Here is a 22,078-nt window from a genome sequence, read left to right as displayed (position 1 = left end):
CCATGTGTGCAGCCCAAGTATAAAAGGCTAGCCATTTTGTATATTAGTCACTTTGGGCCTTAATAAAGCAGAGCCAAGGTTATACCTCTTGGAGTTAAACAGTATTCTGTCCAACAGTTATTGCATACACAACACTAAGTTTAATAAAGTACCCCACACTTCCTCACATCAGGTGGTTATCATAGTTGACTCAAACAAGGTGACTTCTAACAACTGCATTTCAAACCTACATCTCCACAAAAGCTCTTACTGCTTACTCTTTAAGGAGATGACTGCTTGTCTGTCTGTTTTATCTTCCTCTGCTCACAGCTGGAAAGGGGTCAAAAGGTATTCCAACAGACTGTGCAAGAGGTGTTTATTGATTAAACTATAAGCATTTTGTGAGGGCCTACAGGCTTTTAAAAAAAAAAAAATTCCCCCAAAGCTGAATAATTACCTTTTATCTGGGTGCCTTTTTTCAAATTTGGGAATATATTTTACTTTAAAAACCACAATATTAAAAAGGCAACTTTCCCCCCAATCCTCTCTGTGGGAAAAATGGTTAAAAAGGCTAAAATGTGATGGGTTACATTTTCATTAAATGAGAAACATATTTTGGTATTTGTCATGCACCTTTTTTTTTTTAAACAGTTTAAGCACAATATGGAATGGTCTTCTATAAGCTAAGGGCATTTCTATTTAACAAGAAAATAAATTACACTAGGCTGAATACTACAAGACGAAGTATGAAGATCACAAGTTTGAATCTTGTTTTATGGTGAGTTTACTAGTTTTAGTAATGTCCATTTCAATGACAGTGATGACAGGAAAAAATACACTATGTACATGAAGAATTTTCCACACAAGAATTCAGTGCTGAATCTTTTACACAGAAGATTAAAAATCTATACAAATCTTACAAATGGTTATTTCATACAAAAGTTGCAATTATACAATGATAGTACATTTCAGTAAATAGTTTATAGCCTGGAATATAGATTTACAAGTCTAAAGTCTTAATGATTCAGTGCTCAAGCCCAAAAAAGCCTTGCACAAGATATTTACAGTTAACCCTGTTCTCATTAAGCTGTCAAAATCTTCATCTCTTCCCTCATTTCCAAAACTAGCATCTTGTCTGTGCACTCTGTGTAAGAAAGTTGTAACCCCATTTATACAGAACAGGGTAAACACTATGTTGAAACATTTTCTCCCATTGAAAATTAGTCTTCATTAGCAATATTGTTTTGCTTGTACATCATCTTTCTAAAGCAAAGACTGGCTAAATGACTCAAGTTCCAATCAGTTTTCCATTCCCAGTCTATTGTATATGTTAAAAAGTTTGCATTACTTTCAAGAATTCTAGATTGTTTGAAGGGCAGCCTTCCAAAGACAAGATTGTAATTTAATCTATTATGTAATCAAAATGTCGCTAAGGCGTCACGAGTGTTTATCACTCAGAACACGATTATAGCTAATCATAAAGCTGCAGGTCCCTGGACATCTTGTATATTCCAGCAGGTTTAAAGCCTATTCACTTGTGCTGAAGCAATGCCATCAGCATCAGTTAAATTAATATAGGCTAATTATAATATAGACTAATTATATTCAATATTTTATGCTGCCTAAATCCCATCCAGCTCACCCATCACTTCCCTCCTCGCTGGCCTAAATTGGCTACCGGTCCCCCCACAATATCTCAATTTAAAATTCATCCAGTGTTTAAATCCTTTCATGACCTCATCCTTCGCTATGTCTGTAACATTCTCCAGCCCTACAACTTGGTCTAAATGTTGAATTTCTCTGAAACTGGGCCTCTTCTGCATTTACCCCCACATTTGGCAGCCATGACTTCAGCCACTCACACTCTGGCCTTCCCTCCCTAATTTCCCTTACTTCTCCACCTCCCTTTCCTCCTTTAAGACCCTTCTTAAAACCCCATTCTGACCAAGCTTTTTGGTCACCCCTCCTATATGCTCCTTCTTTGGCTCAGTGACCTCTTCTTTTCTGATTCTTTAAAAATGCTTTGCTATATTAAAGATTCAATATTAATGCAGGTTGTTGTTGAATAGTTGGGAAATGATTAAAGGAAAAAAAAGAGCGAGCTATTGTAATGCTCCATTTTCTAATTGCAACAAATATCTTTAATTATGCAGTTCATCACCCACTAATCAAACGGCTCCAACAATTAATAATACAGTGAGGAAGATTGTTTTACACCAAATAAAATAGTTTAAAAAGAAACATGGCTTCTGAAATAATACGGAAGCATATTTTAAACAAAATCAGAATGTAATTTCTAGGACCTTAATTACTTTTTACAGCAAAATAAAAATTTAGAAGCAAAGTAACATTCCTTAGAAACTAAAGTTTTACTTAGAAAACTCCTCTAGACAGTGTGGGAGCTTTCAACACCTTTTATTCTTATTCAAGCAAGAATGAATTAAGTATTTTTTCTACATTTTGCACTTGCTTAATGCACTATAATTCTAACAAACTAATATACACCCTAATTATACGCTGAACGTGGGCTTTTATGCATAATACAACATCATTCCCGCATAGATCCAGAAAGAGAGGGTCAGTATTACAATAGGAGTTTATTAAAAAAATTATTTTTGCATCACTTGGGTATTTCTCAAAAGTGAAAAATCAACATCTCCCTTTTGCTCAATTGCTATTTTTAAATAACAGAAATGGGAAGCTATGTACGAGTCTGGTCCACACCCAGTCAAACAGAACCAGCTGAGCTGAGAATCTCTCTCCCTTAAAGCATAAGGATGCAGTTTTGACTCAAATATACTTGGGCATTGGGGGTGGGAGGGTGGGGGGGAAGGAAACACACAAATTTCTAAAAAGGACACACACACACACACACACACACACACACAAGATCTTTATTTTGTATTCAGAAAAACGTAATTCCATCTGATCCTTCATTAAACGGCCTGGTGTCTGTAACAATTCTGATTGACAGGACATAGCTATACTGCAACTACAGAAAATAATAGTTTAATGTGCATTTGTCTGACATTCAGTTTTGACAGGAACTTTTACTATCCCATTTCCATTTCTTAAAGTATTTCAGTCTGATCATTTCTTTTCTATAAAAATTCAGTTTGATATTTATTACTTTTTGTGTTTTGTACCACTTCAGTTTGAGCCCAAGTACACAGATCAATTGGTCGTTTGTGAATATACTTAGGGAAAAAGGATGTTGGAGCTTTACATTCTCTATTAATTGTGCATATGATTTTATATTTCTTCTGAAAATGTGCAATTTTTATTTTGTCATTGTGAACTCACTAGATCTCTTGGTTTCCCTCGTGAAGGATTGTTAATAGCAGCACTGAAGTGAAATAAACATCAAACATGTGAAGAGGATTCTAACCTTGAGTAAAAGTTTAACAGTCTGATGTGCAAATGGCTCAAAGGGCATCAGTACTTAAGCAGTAAGCAAATCATTCCAGTGTGTTTAATCATTTTTCTTAAGAAATGACATGATCACAGTCCCTCACTGTATCACAGAGAATGGTCGTTATCACAGTTCATCATCATCTGTGCTGAAGCTACTTCTCCTACTGCTTCCTTTAGATGCACCAGGTGGTGATGCAGACAACAGCGGATCTGCACCCAATGGAGAGATTGTGTTGTCTATTAGAATGTCATCAAGCCTATTCTCTTGTTTCAAAGCAGCACTGAAGGACAAGTCTGTGAAATGTAACAAAGGGTCCAAGAAACTACAGGACCCTTCATTGAGTTCACTCAACATCTGAGGTAAGATTGGCTGTTGCAGGTAATCAGGGCCATTGCCCTCTTGGTAGGACTCGTGCTTGATGAGGTGAGCAGCCAGCTCGGTTGGATTAAGGGCCGATGACATGGTGGGCAGCCCATGAGCTCGGGCCTGCATTTCCAGCTCCTGCAATTTGAATGAGAAACAGTCATCTTGGATGTATCAAATCATTTATATATGCAAAAGAAAACCATAACTTACATTTAAACATGGAGAAGGAGGTCATCATTAATAATGTGTAGGACTTGTCCAGTACATAGCTGTATTAAGACTATGGACTAGGCGACAACAATGCTAGCAGTCTCAACCAAATTTCCTAGGACACATAACCAAATGTAAATGTTTTTGAAGGTGTAGGGGGAAAATTACAAGTCTCTTTTCCTAACCCATCCGAAAATACATGAGCTCCAATGCAAAAAAAAGTTAAAAACATTATTTTTAACATGTTAAAAAAAGGTTTTGTTAGTGGGGGCAGGGTTTGCACCCATGTGGGTAAAAATTTCCATTATATACACATGGTCATTTTACCTTTTGTCTAAAACTATTTGCAATATTGGGATGGAGGAAGAAAATGTAAACATAAAAACCTCTCAAATGCAACTCCACAAAACGGTCACTTATTTTGATTGGACTTTTATTGGTTACATCCTTGAACAGAATATACATCTAAAAAAAACTCTCTGCTCTCCTGTAGCACAGCTCAAGGTTAGGTTGATGTTTAGCTGGTAACATTCTCATGTGAACAATCCCAGGGGGTAAATCAAACCCAACGGGATTGAAGAGGAGAATTAAAAAATTAATACTGAATGTCAGAAGAGGCTCTCCTGTTTACTAGGAATGCAACTAATTTACTCAGATTTCGAACTCAGACTACTGTATCTGGGAGTATATTTGTTTGTTTCCCCCCCCCCCCCCAATAAGAAATTTGGGCTACATTTGAAAGATTTGGATATAAATGTTGAGTGCAGCACTGGTCATTCTTCGATGTGCTTACAAACTCTGGCCTGCCTTTTTAGTCCACCTTAGGCTTGGGTTTAGATGCATTCTGGAAGTTGTAGTCTGGAGTGACACGGACATGCAATAGATATAGTGGCAATAATGGAGCTCTGGCACAAAGGGGAGGATTAGGAATTTGATATTCCTGGCTACAGGGTAATCAGGAACAATGGGGAAGATCAAAAAAAAGAGAGAGAGGGGTGGCAGCTAGGAATAGGCTCCAGAAGAGGAAAAGCTGTTATCGGGAAACTTTATAGAAACAGGGAGGCTTTTCTACCATGTAATCACTGACATATTTATTGCTTTTTAATAGAAAGAATTACTTTATCAAAAAAAAGTGAAATTGGTTTCGGCCGCGCCCAACTTTCTGCCATGCCCCGCCCAGCGCTGACCCCTTGTCGGCCGTATGCCAACCCCTTACTGTCCAGCGGCAACCCCTTTTCTGCCCCGTGGGGGAAATTGCGGTTGGTGCCACTGATAGCTTCGCGAAGCAGGAAACTGCCAGTGGCTGGGCAGCGCGGCCACCCTTAAAAGGGGAGGGCGCACCACCACAGTGACCATTTTCTTTTGATTGTCCCCCTCTGGGTGGCCGGCCCAGCTGAACCTTTTCCTGGTGGCTCAGTGGGTGCCACGGAGGCCTCACAGTGTCATTTCCCTTAACTGAAGGGGAGAGACGTTACTATGCATCAGCACAACACAGCACATTCGCATCGCGCTGACGTCATCACCGCCCCGCTCCCGACCCAAACCCACCCCACCACCTCAAACAAAGCACTGGGAGGTGTTATCACCGTTAAAGAGACGAATCTTCCGCCTCTTCCCTCTGACTCCCACCAGGCGCTAATAATTCAATTCATTCGAATTATCCGCCCAAAACTGGACGGAGGACATTTTCCACCCCAGAATCTATTTGGTTAGAATAAATGAACAATAGAGGAACTATTATGCTATTGGGTGTATACTATAGGACAACAAATAGTGGGAGGGAGAAAGAGAAGCAAATTATAGAAAAATGGAAGAACTAGAGAGTAATGATAATGGGAAACTTCAATTATCGTGATATCGACTGGGATAGTAACAGTGTAAAGGGCAAAGTGAGGGAGAAATTCCTGAATTATGTACAAGAGAAATTTATTGATCAGTTTATTCCAGTCCAACGAGGAAGGAAGGAGTTCTGGGGAATGAAGTGGGCCAAGTGGACCATTTTCTGTGGGAGAGTATTTGGGGAAGTGATCATAATACTAGGCTTCGAGTAGTTATGAATAAGGACAAGAAACAATTAATCATAATAATACTTAAACTGAAGAAGAGCACATTTCAAGTGAGTTGAAAGGGGATCTGGCACAGGTGAATTGGAATCAAATATTGGTGGGCAAAACAGTAATTGAACAATAGGAGGCCTTCAAAGAGGAGATGGTTCAGATACAGAGTAAACACATTCCCACGAGGGGAGAAAGGAAGGGCATTCAAAGTTCAAGCTGCTTGGATGACTAAAGATATAGGGCCATAATTTGCAGTGCCTACTGACAGATAATATAAATCCCCACGAAAAGGGCACTCGTTGGTGGCGATCTGCCCAGTGAACGCCCATGAAATTCTTACGCCTGGTAAAAGCAGACGCCATCAGAGTTTTAAAAAACAGAAAAAGAAAATTTTATCATTTATACATTAAAAACCATATGCAGTAAAGTAAGTTTATTTTTTAGCCCTGGTAAAACAGGCTATTTTTCAAAAATATATATATATTTAATTAAATGCCATTTGATCTCCATTTCTTTTTTTTTTTTGCTTGTTTTTTATTTTTATTTATTTGATATATATTTATTTGATATATATATATATATTATATATATAGATAGAGGTATTTTTTATGTGATCCCCATTCATACTTATGGGAGTTCTGTACATGCTGAATCCCCATAAGCATGAATGGGGATTCCCTTCTTTGATTGGTTGGGCAAGCCCACATGGTCCCAGGAGCGCTTGCGAACCACATGCGTCCCTGGGGTACGCAAGCCTCTATGCAGGCCTATGCGCAGAGAGGCCCAGGAGCACAAGTGTCCGAACCTCAGTTAAGTTCGCAGAATTTTTGCAGGAGAGAGGCACCCACCCGAGGGAAGCCTCCGACCACAAATTCAGCCCCATAGAAATTACAATAAAACAGTAAAAGCAGGCTCATGACAAGTGTAAGATTCATAATATAGTAGAGAACAAAGTTGAATACAGAAAGTGCAGAGACCATCTAAAAAAAAGGAAGAGGGGCAGAGAGTATGAAAATAATACTAGTGGCTAACATAAAAGGGAATCCAAAATTCTTTTATAAACATATAAATAGTAAAAGGGTGGTCATGAGGGATGGTCGGTCCGATTAGGGACCGAAATGGAGATCTTCATGGAAGCAGAGGGCATAGCGGTGATATTAAGTGAGCACTTTGCATCTTTATTCACTAGAGAGGATGATGCTGCCAATGAAGTCACCCAGTCTGGATGGGATGTATCCTAGGATACTGAAGGAAGTAAGGGTGGAAATTGCTGAGACTCTGGCCACAATCTTCCAATCCTCCTTATATGGGGGTAGTGCCAGAAGACTGGAGGATTGCAAACATTTCTCCTTTTTTTGAACAGGGCCGTGAGGGATAAACCAGCAATTACAGGCCAGTCAGCCCAACATCAACGATGGGTAAACTTTGAGAGAATAATCCAAAGACAAACAATTAGCACTTGGAAAAGTATGGGCTAATAAATAAAATTCAGCATGGATTTGTTAAAGGTAAATATTGTTTGACTAACTTGATTTGAGTTCTTTGACCAAGTAATGGAGAAGGTCAATGTCATGTATATGGACTGTTAAAAGGAGTTTCATAAAGTACCACATAATAGGCTTGTTAACAAAATTAAAGCCCATGGGATTAAAGGGACAGAAGTAGCATGGATACAAAATTGGCTATGGGACAGAAGCAGAAAACGGTTGTTTTTCCAAGTTGGAGCGTAGTATACAGTATGGAGGGTGTTCCCCAGAGATTGGTATTAGGTATTAGGCCCTCAAATCTGCAACCAAGCTCATGTATACCCGCTCTCCTGTATGGTTCAGAGACGTGGACCATATGCAGTAGACACCTCAAATCGCTGGAGAAATACCACCAATGTCTCCGCAAGATCCTGCAAATCCCCTGGGAGGACAGACGCACCAACGATAGCATCCTCGACCAGGCCAACACCCCTGGCATTGAAGCACTGATCACACTCGACCAGCTCCGCTGGGTGGGCCACATTGTTTGCATGCCTGACACAAGAGAGCGCTCTACTCGGAACTCCTACACAGCAAGCGAGCCCAAAGTGGCCAGAGGAAACGTTGCAAGGACGCTCTCAAAGCCTCCTTGATAAAAATGCAACATCCCCACCGACACCTGGGAGTCCCTGGGCAAAGACAGTCCTAAATGGAGGAAGTGCATCCAGGAGGGTGCTGTGCACCTCGAGTCTCATCACCAAGCACATGCAGAAACCAAGTGCCGTCAGCAGAAGGTGCGTGCAGCAAACCAGTCCTTCAATGACTGTCTGACCCACCTGTGACAGAGACTGTAATTCCTGTATTGGACTGTTGAGTCACCTAAGAACTCATTTTTAAGAGTGGAAGCAAGTCTTCCTCGATTTCGAGGGACTGCCTATGATGATGATCGTATTAGGACCACTGCTCTTTTTGATATATATTAATCACCTGAACTTGGGTATGCAGGGCATAATTTCAAAGCATGCAGATGACACTAAACTCAGAATTGTAGTAAACAATGAAAAGGATAGTAACAGACTTCAGGAGGACATAGATAGACCAGTGAAATGGGCAGACACATGACAGATGAAATTTAAAGCAGAGAAGTGTGAAGTGATACATTTTGGTAGGAGGAATGAGGAGAGGCAATATAAAATAAATTTTAAAGGAGGTGCAGGCACAGAGAGCACTGGGGGTGTACATACACAAATCTTTGAAGGTGGCAGGCTGTTAATAAAGCATACAGGATCCTTGGCTTTGTGAATAGAAACATAGTGTACAAAAGCAAGGCTTCAGCTGGAGTACTGTGTTCAATTCAGGGCACTACACTTTAGGAAGGATCCATCATAGGCAGTCTCTCGGAATCGAGGAAGACTTGCTTCCACTCCCAAAGTGAGTTCTCTGGTGCCTGAACAGTCCAATACGAGAGCCACAGACCCTATCACAGGTGTGACAGACATTTGTCGAGGGAAGGGGTGGGTGAGGTTGGTTTGCTGCGCACTCCTTCCGCTGTCTGCGCTTGACCTCTTCACGCTTTTTGCGTTGAGACTCGAAGAACTCAACGCCCTCCCGGATACACTTTCTCCACCTCGGGTGGTTTTCAGCCAGGGTCTCCCAGGTGTCAGTGGTGATGTCGCACTTTTCCAGGGAGACTTTGAGGGTGTCCTTGTAACGCTTCTGCTGCCCACCTTTGGCTCGTTTACCACGTTTAGGAAGGATATCAAGGCCTTAGAAGAGATTTACTAGAATAGTACCAGGAATGAGGGACTTCAGTTATATGGAGAAACTGGGGTTGCTCCCTTAGAGAGAAGGTTAAGAGGAAGTTTGATAGAAGTGCTCAACAAGCACAGAATGTACTTTTGTTTGGGGACTTCAATATCCATCACCGCTCGGTAGTAGAAACACTGGCTGAGCTGGCAGAGTCCTGAAAGGCATAGCTGCCAGGGGTTGAAAGAACCAAAATGACGGAAAACCCTACTTCACCCAGAGAGTGGTGAACCTGTGGAATTCTCTACCACAGAAAGTTGTTGAGGCCAATTCACTAAATATATTCAAAAAGGAGTTAGATGAGGTCCTTACTACTAGGGGGATCAAGGGGTATGGTGAGAAAGCAGGAATGGGGTACTGAAGTTGAATGTTCAGCCATGAACTCATTGAATGGCGGTGCAGGCTAGAAGGGCCGAATGGCCTACTCCTGCACCTATTTTCTATGTTTCTATGTTTCTATGTTGACCTCATCCTCGTCAATCTACTGGTTGCAGATGCATCTGTCCATGACAGTATTAGTAGGAGTGATCAACACACAGTCCTTGTGGAGATGAAGTTCCATCTTCACACTGAGGACACCCTCCATCGTGTTGTGTGGCTCTACTACCGTGCTAAATTGGATAGATTAACAGATTTAGCAACTCAAAACTGGGCATCCATGAAGCACTGTGAGCCATCAGCAGCAGTATTGTATTCCACTACAATCCATAACCTCATGGCCTGGCATTTCCCTCACTCTACCATTACCATCAAGCCAGGGGACCAATCTTGATTCAATGAAGTGTGTAGAAGGAGCAGCACCTGGTGCCAACCTGGTGAAGCTAGAACACAGGACTACATGCATGCTAAATAGTGGAAGCAGCATGCTACAGGCTGAGCTGAGTGATCCCACAACTAACGAATCAGAAGAAAGCTCTACAGTCCTGCCACATCCAGTCGTGAATGGTGGACGAAATTAAACAACTAATGGGAGGAGGAGGCTCCATGAAAAGTCCCATCCTCAACAATGGCAGAACTAAGCATGTGAATGCAAAAGACTAGGTTAAATCCTTCTCAACTATCTTCGCCAGAACTGCCAAGTGGATGATCCATCTTGCCCTCCGTCGGAGGTCCCCACCATCGCAGATGCCAGTCTTCAGCCAATTCGATTCATTCCAGCTGAGCGTATTGGATACAGCAAAGGCTGAGCCCGACAACATCCCTCTTAGAAACTAAAAGATGCCTAAAAATGTATATGGTTATGTGATTAAAACTGTAATGGGAGAAATGCTGGATTTAAATGGTTATGTTCGAATTGCAGATGGAAAGTCTCCTCGGACCAGATAGATGCTTAGAAGTGCTAATGTTTTGGTTTCCTATGGAGAGTATAGTACTGTGTAGTATACTCTCCATAGTCAGTAGAACCTCTCTAATCCGGCACCCTCAGGACCTGACCTGTGCTGGATTAGAGAATTTGCCAGACCACGGGAGATCACGCCTACCCCAGACTTAAAAATCCCACTGTAGCGAGGAAGAAGCCGAGTCCCGGGGAAAAGTGAAGAAACTGCTCAGACCTTCGAATCACATTCTTCATTTTAATTACAAAAGGGCTCTTGTATTAGGATCAGAGACCAAGGAAGGGACCAAGAGGAGCTGCAGGTTCCAGTATCAGTCAGTCAGTGTGACGGGTGCTGAGGGAGCTCTGCCTGCCCACAGGCCTCCAGTACAGAGACACAGAGGGCGCTGTGCAGCTCGATGGCTGCAGTTATCTGTGCGAGTGTCAGGCTGTCCCTCTCTCGGGGGCTGTGGGGAGGTCGGTGCGGGAGGGAGGCCGGATCACCGGCCATCCCACATTCAACGCAGCAGCAGTTCCTGTCGCTTTCACACACAGACCGAGCGACCGATGCAAGACTGAAGGGAATTGTGCAGAGAGTGCGTGTGGGCCTCAGCACCCCCAGGGCAGGAAGGGGTGGGGGAGGGGGTCGCTTTAGATGAACGGACGAGAATTGCTCATGTGTGTCAACTGTCTGTCCGATCACGGTCGTAAAGATACCAGGTATTGATATTGGGATGGCAGCTGTGTATTTTAGAGACAAAGTTGCAAACAGTCTTTCAGATAAGTTAGAGACCCCCGGGGCCCAAGATCGAGATAGTGCAGGATGACGAGAAATGTAAAGTTAAGGAAGCCAGAAATAGGCTGGCTTACACAGCCCACTTATGTGCCATTTTGGAGGCAAAGTTGTACTCCTGAGAGAGAGAAATGCACAATTTGAAAGGGAGTTACAGGACTGGCAGGACAGACATGTCACAACCTGTGCTCTTCTACGTCAAGAGCGAGCCTCAGCAAATGAAGCACGACTTGCTTCAAGATGCCACCATCAGGTCTAGAAATTAAAAAATGAATCCCTGATCTCACAACTGGAGGATGCCAGGGAGGCCTTGAGAAAATGACTTGAGAAACCCCCTCTGGCAAATGCCGACTATACTCAATGCGAATTACAAATCATGGAATTGAAGGGAAAACTGGGGAGACAAGCGGTGGCTGTTACAGCCAATAGTTGTCTTAAACCCAGGAATCCTATTTTAATATGGACGATCGAACAAGAAAAGTCCAGTGCAATAATAATCCCATCTGCCAAAATAGTCCCACACTCTCTGTGCATCCCCCTCTCTATTCAGGACAAACTGCCCCAGTAGAAACCAAGCAGGTTAATATAGGGACTACTACCACTCGATTTGGTGACCCTACACACAGATGATGAATTCAATAATAATCCCTCCTCTATAGCCTGCAACCTACCTAAAAATGAGGAAATATCTATGACCAGAAGAAGTTTGACCCTGCCAGAGTGCAAAGCACTGGCCAAAGACTTGGGGCGAATAAATTGGGGATGAACCCAGTTGCCCTACCAAGTGACTGGGTGATTTCCGTCGCTGTCACCCTGAGTTAGTTAGGAGTTGAAAGACTTTAAACAAATTCTGTTGGCAAGTGCCTCACGGCAACTCAAGGCATCACTCCCATGTGAAATCTATGATAAAGGTAAGAGTTGGTGGATTGTCATGGATGCAATTTGTACCAGTTTGGGTATGAAATCAGTTACTTTCACAAGCTCGACTGGGGAAGTCTGGCAAGAGGTTGCCGAACACCCCATGGTCTTTGCAAATCGATTGTATGATTTGTACGACCAGTCCCAGGAAAACCGGGACGACCAAGAGTTTTGGGAAACTGAGGGATTTAAACTGACATTCATCAATGTTCTTTTACCCCCCGCCCCCCCCCACAGTAAGAGATATTCTTGATATTACTGTCCATCAGGGAACCCCATGGGCTGATCTGTTGGACTCTCGCACTCGAGCTTAGGACCTAGTTAAATCGCCCCTCACCCCTACAGAGTCCAAAGTCTTGGTGGTGAAGGGTCCTCCGATTCCACAGACCCTTCACCAGCTTGGAGACAGACGCAACTTAATTTGTTATTACTGTTTTAAGCCTGGACATTATGCTCGCGACTACTGCTATAGTTGATGTCCAAATAATGGCCCATGTTACCAACCCCCAATCCATGAAGGTAACGGACCTGATTTGAACCCTGTGCAGCAGCAGCTAGAAAGCCTTTAGGCATCAGTTGCGGCCATGAAACATCAGACAAGGGGGAAAAATATCTGTTACATGTAGCGGAGATGTGCTCCCAGACTCGCGGCCCCAGTGACGGTCACAGGCCTCCACGGTAACCACATCCTCTCCTGTCTGGTACGGGGAGGACGGACGACCCTTTGTCCGGGCCACTGATCATGGAGGCCGCCACCATGTTATACTTGTGGATTCCAGCTCCGCCATACCTATTTTACATGAACCTGCTCCCTTTTCCCATTCTGGCACCACCCTAAACCTTTCTGGCTTTAATGCTACTATTCAGTTAGCTAGTCAGGGATTGAGCTCCATAGTCTTGTCTGTCGATGGGAATGCCATTGATGTCTCCTCTCCTGTATATATGGCCACCCATGACCAGAAAGGTGTCCTCGAAAGCGACACACTGCATAAACACAGTGCTGTCCTTAACTACGCTAATAATCATCTTTGGTGCCATTTTAATGAGGAACACCAACACCTATGTCGGATGCCCATATGTGATTAAAAAACCCAAAGGTTTTTCGCCCTTCCCGGAAATGAAGATCCCGTGGTCAATAAACAAATTTTCAGAGGTTTTTGCTAAGTTCAAACAGGATTGTGGTAGAATGTCAGGAGATAAGGAGATTAATGGACCCTCCCATTCTCCTGTTAAGCAGTATTCCATTCCGGCTGAGAGTAAACCTTATGTTCGGTCTACTATTGATTCATTGTTAAAGCAGGGTGTTATCTGCACTGACATTTTTACCACCAATTCTCTCCAACCTGGCCAGTTAAGAAACCAGATGATAATTGGTGTCTAACAATTGTTTATCGCAAGCTTAATTCGGTAACCCCAGCTTGCGCCCCTGTTGTTCGGGAGACCCCCACTCTCCTGTCCCAGATTCCACCAGATAGCTGCTACTTCTCCACCTTGAAGTATTCCTGTTCAGGCAGAGGATCAGTACAAGTTTGCCTTCACCTTTGAAGGTCAAAGTTACACATGGACATGTTTACCTCAAGGTATTCACAATGCCCTGACTATATTCCACAAACGGATAGCTCAGGCACTTAAACTTTTCTTGAGACCAGATTGCCTGCTGCAGTATGTAGATGACCTTTTGCTTGCTACACCTGACAAACAGACTCATATTGAACTAATGGAGGAGTTTTTGGATCTTCTTCTGAAGGCTGGACTAAAAATTTAGCAAAAGGCAGCACGATTGTTAATATTTTTAGGGATTACTGTGGGACCGAAATAGCTTAGTCCAGACCAGCAGAAGATTGATGTGATTCAGCAATTTACCATTGCCTGCATCCAAAACCGCACTTTGTTCCTTCTTGGGTCTGGTGGGATACCAGAGCTGGCCAAACCCCTATATGAACTATTAAAGGGCGAAGAGGATTCAGCGGTGCGTGATTGGACAGCTGAACATACCACAGCTGTGTCCCTCCTTAAAACTGCTGTTATGCAAGTCACATGCCTGACAAGCCCTGACTGAGACAAGCCTTTCCATATGGAGGTGGGATCCACAGATCAGAGTCTTGCTGCCATGCTGTGCCAAGAGGTACATGATAAACTTATGCCAATTGCGTACACCTCTCGTATTTTGACTGGCGTGGAGACGAGCTAAACTGTGTGAGCGACATCTGCTGGCCACTTTTTGGGTGATTAAACACTTCACGTTCATGACCAGGTTGAACAAAATAATAATCCACAGCTCCTACACTTCTTTGAAACTTCTACATAAACCAGGGGACACTTAGGTCTTCTCTGTTCGACTCAGTCATTGGACTCTTCTGTTACCTCAGAGATTTGAAAATAACACCAAAGCAGACAACTCTACTACCTTAGCTCCTACTGTACGAGCGTGGGGCCGGGGGGGGAGCAAAAAGAGTCATGAATGCTCACTTCCACCACTGAAGTTCGACCGTCACCCCATCTCTGCTACAGTGTTAAGTGGCGTCCAGGATATCTACATTGATGGGTCATCCGATCACATGGAAAGCCCTTTACTGGATTTGCAGTAGTTATGCCTGACAGAAATTAAATATAAATGCATTCCCCACTCCGCTCAATATGCTGAAGTTGCAGCCCTGGTAACAGTGATCTAAATTACCCATGACATACCCATTAATGTTTGGTCAGATAGTGCCTATGTGATTAACACTTTGCTATCTTTACTGCTGTATGCTGGAAATAATTTTTGTACTGTTGATGGCAAGACCCTGCTCCATGCAGACCTCTTTGCTTCCCTTTGGGACTCTTTACATTCACAATCAGCCTCTGTTTATGTTGGTAAGGTGAAGTCCCACTCACGTTCTTCTAACGTACACACCCAGGTTACTCACAGGTAGATCGTGCTGCTATGGATGCCACTGTTAACGGTGACCTCTGGCAAGCCCCTACCCCTCCCTTAAAGTCAGTCTCGAGTATCCCAGGTGGGGACATCAACCTCCCTTCCCTCCAGTCCAGTTATTCACCCTATGTAGTTGTTATTGCATGGCATCAAAATGGATGTCTGTTACCTCAGCCCACTTCATGGGCTGCAGACACACACGTTTGTAGCTACACAAACAGGCAAATCAAAAATCCAGGCAAAGAAATACTTCAAGAAAGTTCGACCTATTGAGTATCAAGTGGGAGATGTATTAATAGTACTAAACTATGGAAAGAGGCAACATTGCTTTGAACTAAAGTAGAATGTCCCCTTTCCGATTATCAAGAGGGCCAGTTTTTCGGTTTATCTGGTGTAATTTCCTGGGGAAAAGGGGAGGACTAAGGTAGCTAAATGGTACCATATCAATCAATTGAAAACTGTGAAAGAATAAATATTGCATATTTTACCTTACAGAACCAGTTAAGAATGATAACACGCTGTATCAGTTATTGAACCCTCTTGCTGGGGGTCATTATATACACAAGACACTCAGAACGCCTCTCTAATCTCTACGAACTGGGTGGAATACTACAATCAAACAGACGGTGAGGGCAGAGTTTTGAAGGAAATATGCAAAACAAAATTCATATGCGAGGGATGTGTGGTACGTCCGTCGACGGTTACTATTTGGAAGCACCACCTTTGGTTCATGAAGGAAATGGAGTGCGGGTACAACTACATTGCAGCACAAAGGGCTACAATTCAGATACCCCAGAAGGCAAAGCCCTGGGATGGTACCTGAAGGTATCCATAATATTGGTTAAAACTGGACGAATGGAAATATCCTTTGAAGTAAAAGGCGAAAAATGGGACATCAAGAAATATGATTTGAATTGGCCATCTTCTTGGCTGAGACAGGAGGGTAAATACCAGTGGAAAGTCAAGTGGCAAGAAAATAATAAGCGCAATAACACACGATGCTGGGTGGGGATGGTATGTTAATAGCAGAGGTGTCGTTGTAATAACACAAAAGAGAGAGAGGGGAGATCGCGGCAAATTAAAACCAATAATAGGAAAGGGAACTGTCCCAAAATAACAGAAGGATCCGATAATGGTTTAGTAGTAAATCGCACCCATGAGAGCCCGTATAATGCGTTAGATACGAGATTGTCCCAGTGATATTTAACCTTTCAGCAGTCCAAATGCTAAAGGACTGTGCAAGCATGCACATGAGATATTTTACAGTTATCAGGTGAGGCAAATAGTTATGGATTTTGTTGAAAGGAATACGGGAAAAGACGGTGACGAATCTTGGCCCCCCGATTGATGAACAATGGTATGAACCAGTGCTAAGGGGAGGAAATGGTATGATTAAGTCGAGAAATAAGCGAAGGTTGGGAGAATGGATAGGAATAGAAGCCACCGGAGCAGACACGATGGGCCGAAATGGTTCTGTGTTGTAGATTTCTATGTTCTATGTTTCTACAGCAGGAACTGCAGCATGGAATAGAATAGACATAGAATCTATGTGGGAACATGATGAGGCTATGGGGGGATAATTGAATGGAATTTGAGCCAAATTAAATAAGGAAGGTTCAGATCAAATTAAGAAATTGGAAGAAGCACTAAAACAACTTTAAACATTTGAGATTCAGGATAAGGTTAATGAGATAATTAAAGAATCTGAAGTAAGGAAGGACCAGTCTTCTAAGTGCATCCCTTGTGCTATGTATGGAAGTTTTCTGTTGGATCAAGTACAGAAGAGTCAGATGGTCATTGAAAATAATCAGATACCTAACTTTGTGAACAACAAGTATTTAGAGAAATGGTTTAACAAGACTGAACCATGGTGTACTACTAGGAAACATTGGTTAGCTTACTATGCCAAATTACCATGCCTAGGTGTGGAGCATAATGATTATCTAGACTCCAAAAGCATTCTTATACGAGTAGTCTTATGGTTGCCCCGATTAAATATGAATAGGTGGGAAGTGTTCAAGGTAAAATAAATAGGATCTATGGAAGGGAAGGTACACAAGCAATATGCAGAATATCCACACTATTTGATTAAGCAAGGTGTGACCTGGAAGGCCCCTAATTTGGATTGTTGTACTAAAAACAAAGGATTATAGATGTGTAGATGTGACAGTATCAAACCAGGGACACCAGCATGCGGGTTCACTGTAGATGAAGAGTCACCTACTTGCACCGTCCAAACATGGGGCAATAATCACACTCTGGTTAGTTATCTAAGTCAGGGACGCTATTGTATGACCACCTCTTCTACACAATATACCCACAGGCTAGACAACAGTCAGGTCAGATGGCCAACCTTCTGCTTAAGACCTACTGAAATGACTAGAGGAGGAAACACTTATTTGATTCCCATAAAAACTCACAATATAACCCAAATACAAGTAAATATTACTCTGCAGCAGGAGGACCTAGTAAAAAAATCGGACATCCTATTTCACTACCACTATATTGGTTTGCATTCGAACCGGCTTATTTAAAGTGACTAGAGATAGCTGTAAAGAGGTTATGTCTAACACCTGGCTGTTGCTGAAGATCTATGCTCCAGAACTAGCCATACCTCTGTTTCAATACAGCTACAACACTAGCATCTACCAGACAAAGTGGAGAATTTCCCAGGTATGTCCTGTCCACAACACAAAGGACAAAACCAATAACCGCCCCATCAGTCTACTCTCAATCATCAGCAAAGTAACTAATGGACAGATACATCGACAGTGTTAACAGGCAGCACTTACTCTCCAATAACCTACTCAATTTGAATCCCTCCAGAACCACTCTGCTCCTGACCTCATTACAGTCTTGGTCCAAACATGGACAAAAAGAACTGAATTCCAGAAGTGAGGTGAATGTGACAGCCCTTGACATCAAGGCAGCATTTGACCAAGTGTTTCACCAAGGAGCCCTAGTAAAACTGAAGTCAATGGGGATCAGGGGGAGAAACAATCCAAGGGCTGGATCATACACTGCACAAAAAGATGATGGTTGTTAGAGGCCAATCATCTCAGCCCAGAACATCACTGCAGGAGTTCCTCAGTGCCGTGCCCTGGCTCGGTTGAAGGCTTAACCATCTTCAACTGCTTCATAAATGATCTTCCCTCCATCATAAAAGGTCAGAAGTGGAGATGTTCGCTGATAATTCCTTTCGCAATTCCTCAGATAATAAGTAGTCCGTGCCTGCATGTAGCAAGACCTGGATGACATGTGGCAAGTAATATTCATACCACACAAGTGCCAGACAATAAGAGTCTAACTACCTCCATTTGACATTCAATGGCATTACCATCACCGAAACCCTCAACATCCTGGGGGTCACCATTGACCAGAAAATTAACTGGACCAGCTACATAAATACTGTGGCTAAGAGCAGATCAGAAGCTGGGTATTCTGCGGCGAATGTCTCGCCTGCTGACTCGCCAAAGCCTTTCCACTGCCTATAAAGGCACAAGTCAAGAGTATGATGGAATACTCTCCACTTGCCTGTATAAGTGCAGCGCCAACAACACTGAAGAAGCTCGATAACATCCAAGACAAAGCAGCCCACTTCATTGGCACCCCATTCACCACCTTAAACATATATTTCCTCCACCACCAGGGCAACATGGCTGCACTGTGTACCATCCACAAGATGCACTTCAGCAACTCACCAAGGCTTCTTCAACAGCACCTCCCAAACCCACGACCTCTACCACCTAGAAGGCCAAGGCAACAGGCGCATTAGGAACACCATTACCTCAGAATTCCCCTCCAATTCACACACTATCTTGACTTGGAAATTTGACACTGTTCTATCATCGTTGCTGGTTCAAAATCCCAGAACTCCCCATCCAACAGCACAGTGGGAGTACCTTTACCACATTGACTGCGGCGGTTCAAGAAGGCAGCTCGCCACCCCCTTCTCAAAAGCAACTTGGATGGACAATAAATGGTGACCTTGCCAGCGATGCCCACATCCTGCGAATGAATACATTATTTATTTATTTTTAAGTGTTTAAAATATCCAACTCTTTCTTTCCTTCCACCAAGGACAGAAGCTCATACAGGTTTCACCGGCACCCATCAAATCCTCCTTTCCCTCCCCAAATAACTGCATAGCACAAAAAACACACGTCCTTTGGAATCTTTACAAACCTGAATCCGCAGCATTAGTCTCCTGTTAGCCTGTTCCAGTTTCTTTTGCCTGTTTTCTAATTCTCGGACACGGTGCTGCTCTTTTTGGAGCCACTTGATGTATTCCACAGATGCTTTCAAAATGGTACCTTTGTTCCAGCGCACATCACTGCAGAGTAAAAGGTCATCTTTTAATAAAAGTCTGCCTCAGCAGAATTTTATCAAAAAAGGAAAAATGTAATCAAATTAATAAATTGAACAGTTACTTTAAAAGTGAAAACAAATGACAATGTAAAGAGGGTTATGGATTCTTGGTTAATGTTTTATAGAGCTTGCACACTGGGGGAAGCAATATTATCTAATTTACAAGTGTTCACAGATCAATGAAAAACTTCCCTAACAACTGCTCTTAACCCTCAACCTCAGACATACTCTTATCACAGGATAAAGACTAGGAAGATTCCCATTAAACTCATTAACAGATTGGAGATCAGTATCCTATCCAGTCTGGTTTCACACTCATTATTCACATGCTAGAGACAGCATTTGAGCATATTACCTCCTTGCTCTCATACCCAATTTTAATTAATTGGTATTTTAAAATTAGTAATGCACAATGAATTCTCTTCATTGGCCATTGCATCAATGCTGCTCTTTAAGACTTTAAAATCAACATTAATATTTTCCAGAAATAGAATCTGGGGACTTCTGTATAGAAGGTGGTTTTGATAGTCCAATAAGGTAACTGGATACTGTAATGATACATTTTACAGTTAATAGTTTTATAATTAAATACCAATTTTTAAAAGCAATTAAATCCAGCAGGATCATTTGTTTAAAGTAATTACAACGTCACTGTATGCAGCACTACGCTGAGAGAAGAGGAGACGGGCTGTAAGGAAGTTCTAAAGTAGTTGGGATTGTGCAGGCCGTTGATCCAGCTTTGTGCAGAAATGCAACTAAAACCCAAGTGTTAAAAGTTTGAAAAACAGGATTCTTTTAAACGCATCAATACCTATCTATACTTACGGATCATTTGACTTTGGAATTAAGGTACCAAGCTCTTTGATACGATAATTGATGTTGAATCTTCGTCTTCGTTCAACTGTTAAGTAGCAAGAATTAAATTAGTTGCATGTGATGAAATTGCATATACTGTATTCAGGTACAATTATACCTAAATACAGCCCAAGACAGAACCAAAACTTTCAACACAATAACATTGAATTAGACCACACTTACTCAAGTTGTGATTATCTTTCTTTTGCCTTTCTTTAACAAGTGCACGGGTTTCAGCATCTGCAGCAGTTAATGAGGACTTGGTTAGTTTCAAGCGACCATGAGATCTATTTTGAATGCAACACAATCACATGCATTGATAGTCCTCTGCCTGCCATCCCAACAGCCTTCAGTAGTCATTGTATAAAGTCATCTTGGTAGACGGTCTTTGCAAGCAATTCCTGAATAAGTCCCCATCCCTGAATTATTTAATTTATTCCACTAGAACATTTCCCAAATGAAATTAGTTTTTATTTAAATATATACACCCCCGTCCCCCCACTCCACAAGATTATCCAGATAGAGTTAATTTTGCATGACCACAGCAACCAATCTTAATCCAGTTAACCAGTAAAATCTACTGTCAAGTGCACAATTGTGAATTTTCATAATAAGCCAGTGTTCTAAAAATACCACAATCTGAAAGACTGCTGTATTGATTTAAATATTGAAGGGAGGCGTTCACCCAGCTTCCTAAATTCATTAGGCTTTAATAGAGCATGATATTAATTACAATATTAGACAGAGGGTCCTATTCTTGGTTACTGAAAGTGGCCATAAAATCAGCTGAAAAAATCTTTCATGTTGAATTGGTGGAATGTGATAGAGATCTTTTTTATTCTTAATAGGTTTAAGTTTTTTGCTTTTTCTAGAACTACTTTTAGAACATGTAAAAAGGGGAAATAAATGGATGGGATTCCCTCTGCCTGTAATTTCTGAGGAGAGTTGGTAGCAGTAGAATTGCCCAACTATTCTAGCAAACCACTACCCCTTTCCACAGCACAAATTATAGAGTGCTGCTATTTTTTTTAAATTGAGAAACAAAGGCAAAGGTCTACTGTACAGCACACCATGGAATAATAAAGAGATGAAACAAAATAGTGATAAGATGTTGCAAAACTTTGGTTTCAACGCCTGAAGAATGTAGCAGGAAGGAAGACAGATCCTTAGCTGTGGAGGTGCTGAGACATAGGGGCCGAAATTCAGGGTCTCAGAGACCCATTAATGCCCATTTGCGGCGGCATTCCTAAAAATCGAATAGCCACTGCTTTGGAGTCAACAGGCCGACCTGACCTAAATTCATGTTGGGGATTTTTTGGCCTGGACCCCATCCCGCCCAAGTAGTTTCACTGCCAATGTTGAGCAATGAAAAAATACTTACCCATCGATTTTCACCTGAATCCGTCAACCCCCACTACACGGTGCCTCCGGCAGGTTTTTCTGCTGGTGCACCATCTCTGCACTGAGTGCGGCCCGGCAGCGCAGACGCCCTTAAAGGGGAGGGCCCACTGCCGCAGCCACAACGGAAACATTTTTGCCGGCCAACTTGCCAATCGACCGGCAAAATACTGCCCCCTGGGTTCGGCCAGGCCATCAACGGACAGCCTGGTACC

At 42.4% G+C, this 22,078-nt stretch overlaps 1 protein-coding gene across 3 annotated transcripts in view; it reads right to left on the bottom strand.

Annotated features, from left to right (window-relative positions):
- Positions 1–2,361: 2,361 nt before the first annotated feature.
- tfec (transcription factor EC) overlaps positions 2,362–22,078 on the bottom strand; it is a 131,869-nt gene continuing 112,152 nt past the window's right edge. For 2 of the 3 annotated variants that reach the window (XM_070900356.1, XM_070900354.1), the window contains exons 5-8: positions 20,649–20,705; positions 20,436–20,511; positions 19,428–19,608; positions 2,362–3,895 (exon numbers count right to left, since the gene is read on the bottom strand). In XM_070900356.1, the coding sequence (XP_070756457.1) occupies positions 3,518–3,895; positions 19,428–19,608; positions 20,436–20,511; positions 20,649–20,705 (692 nt within the window). In that variant the 3' untranslated portion in view covers positions 2,362–3,517. The remainder of the gene's footprint in view (positions 3,896–19,427; positions 19,609–20,435; positions 20,512–20,648; positions 20,706–22,078) is intronic. The other variant, XM_070900355.1, reaches the window with a different exon arrangement.

This window comes from Pristiophorus japonicus, chromosome 15, assembly GCF_044704955.1.
Source record: "Pristiophorus japonicus isolate sPriJap1 chromosome 15, sPriJap1.hap1, whole genome shotgun sequence".
NCBI lineage: Eukaryota > Metazoa > Chordata > Chondrichthyes > Pristiophoridae > Pristiophorus > Pristiophorus japonicus.
The sequence above is the reverse complement of the archived record's forward strand: the minus strand, read 5'-3'. Positions and strand labels throughout refer to the sequence as shown.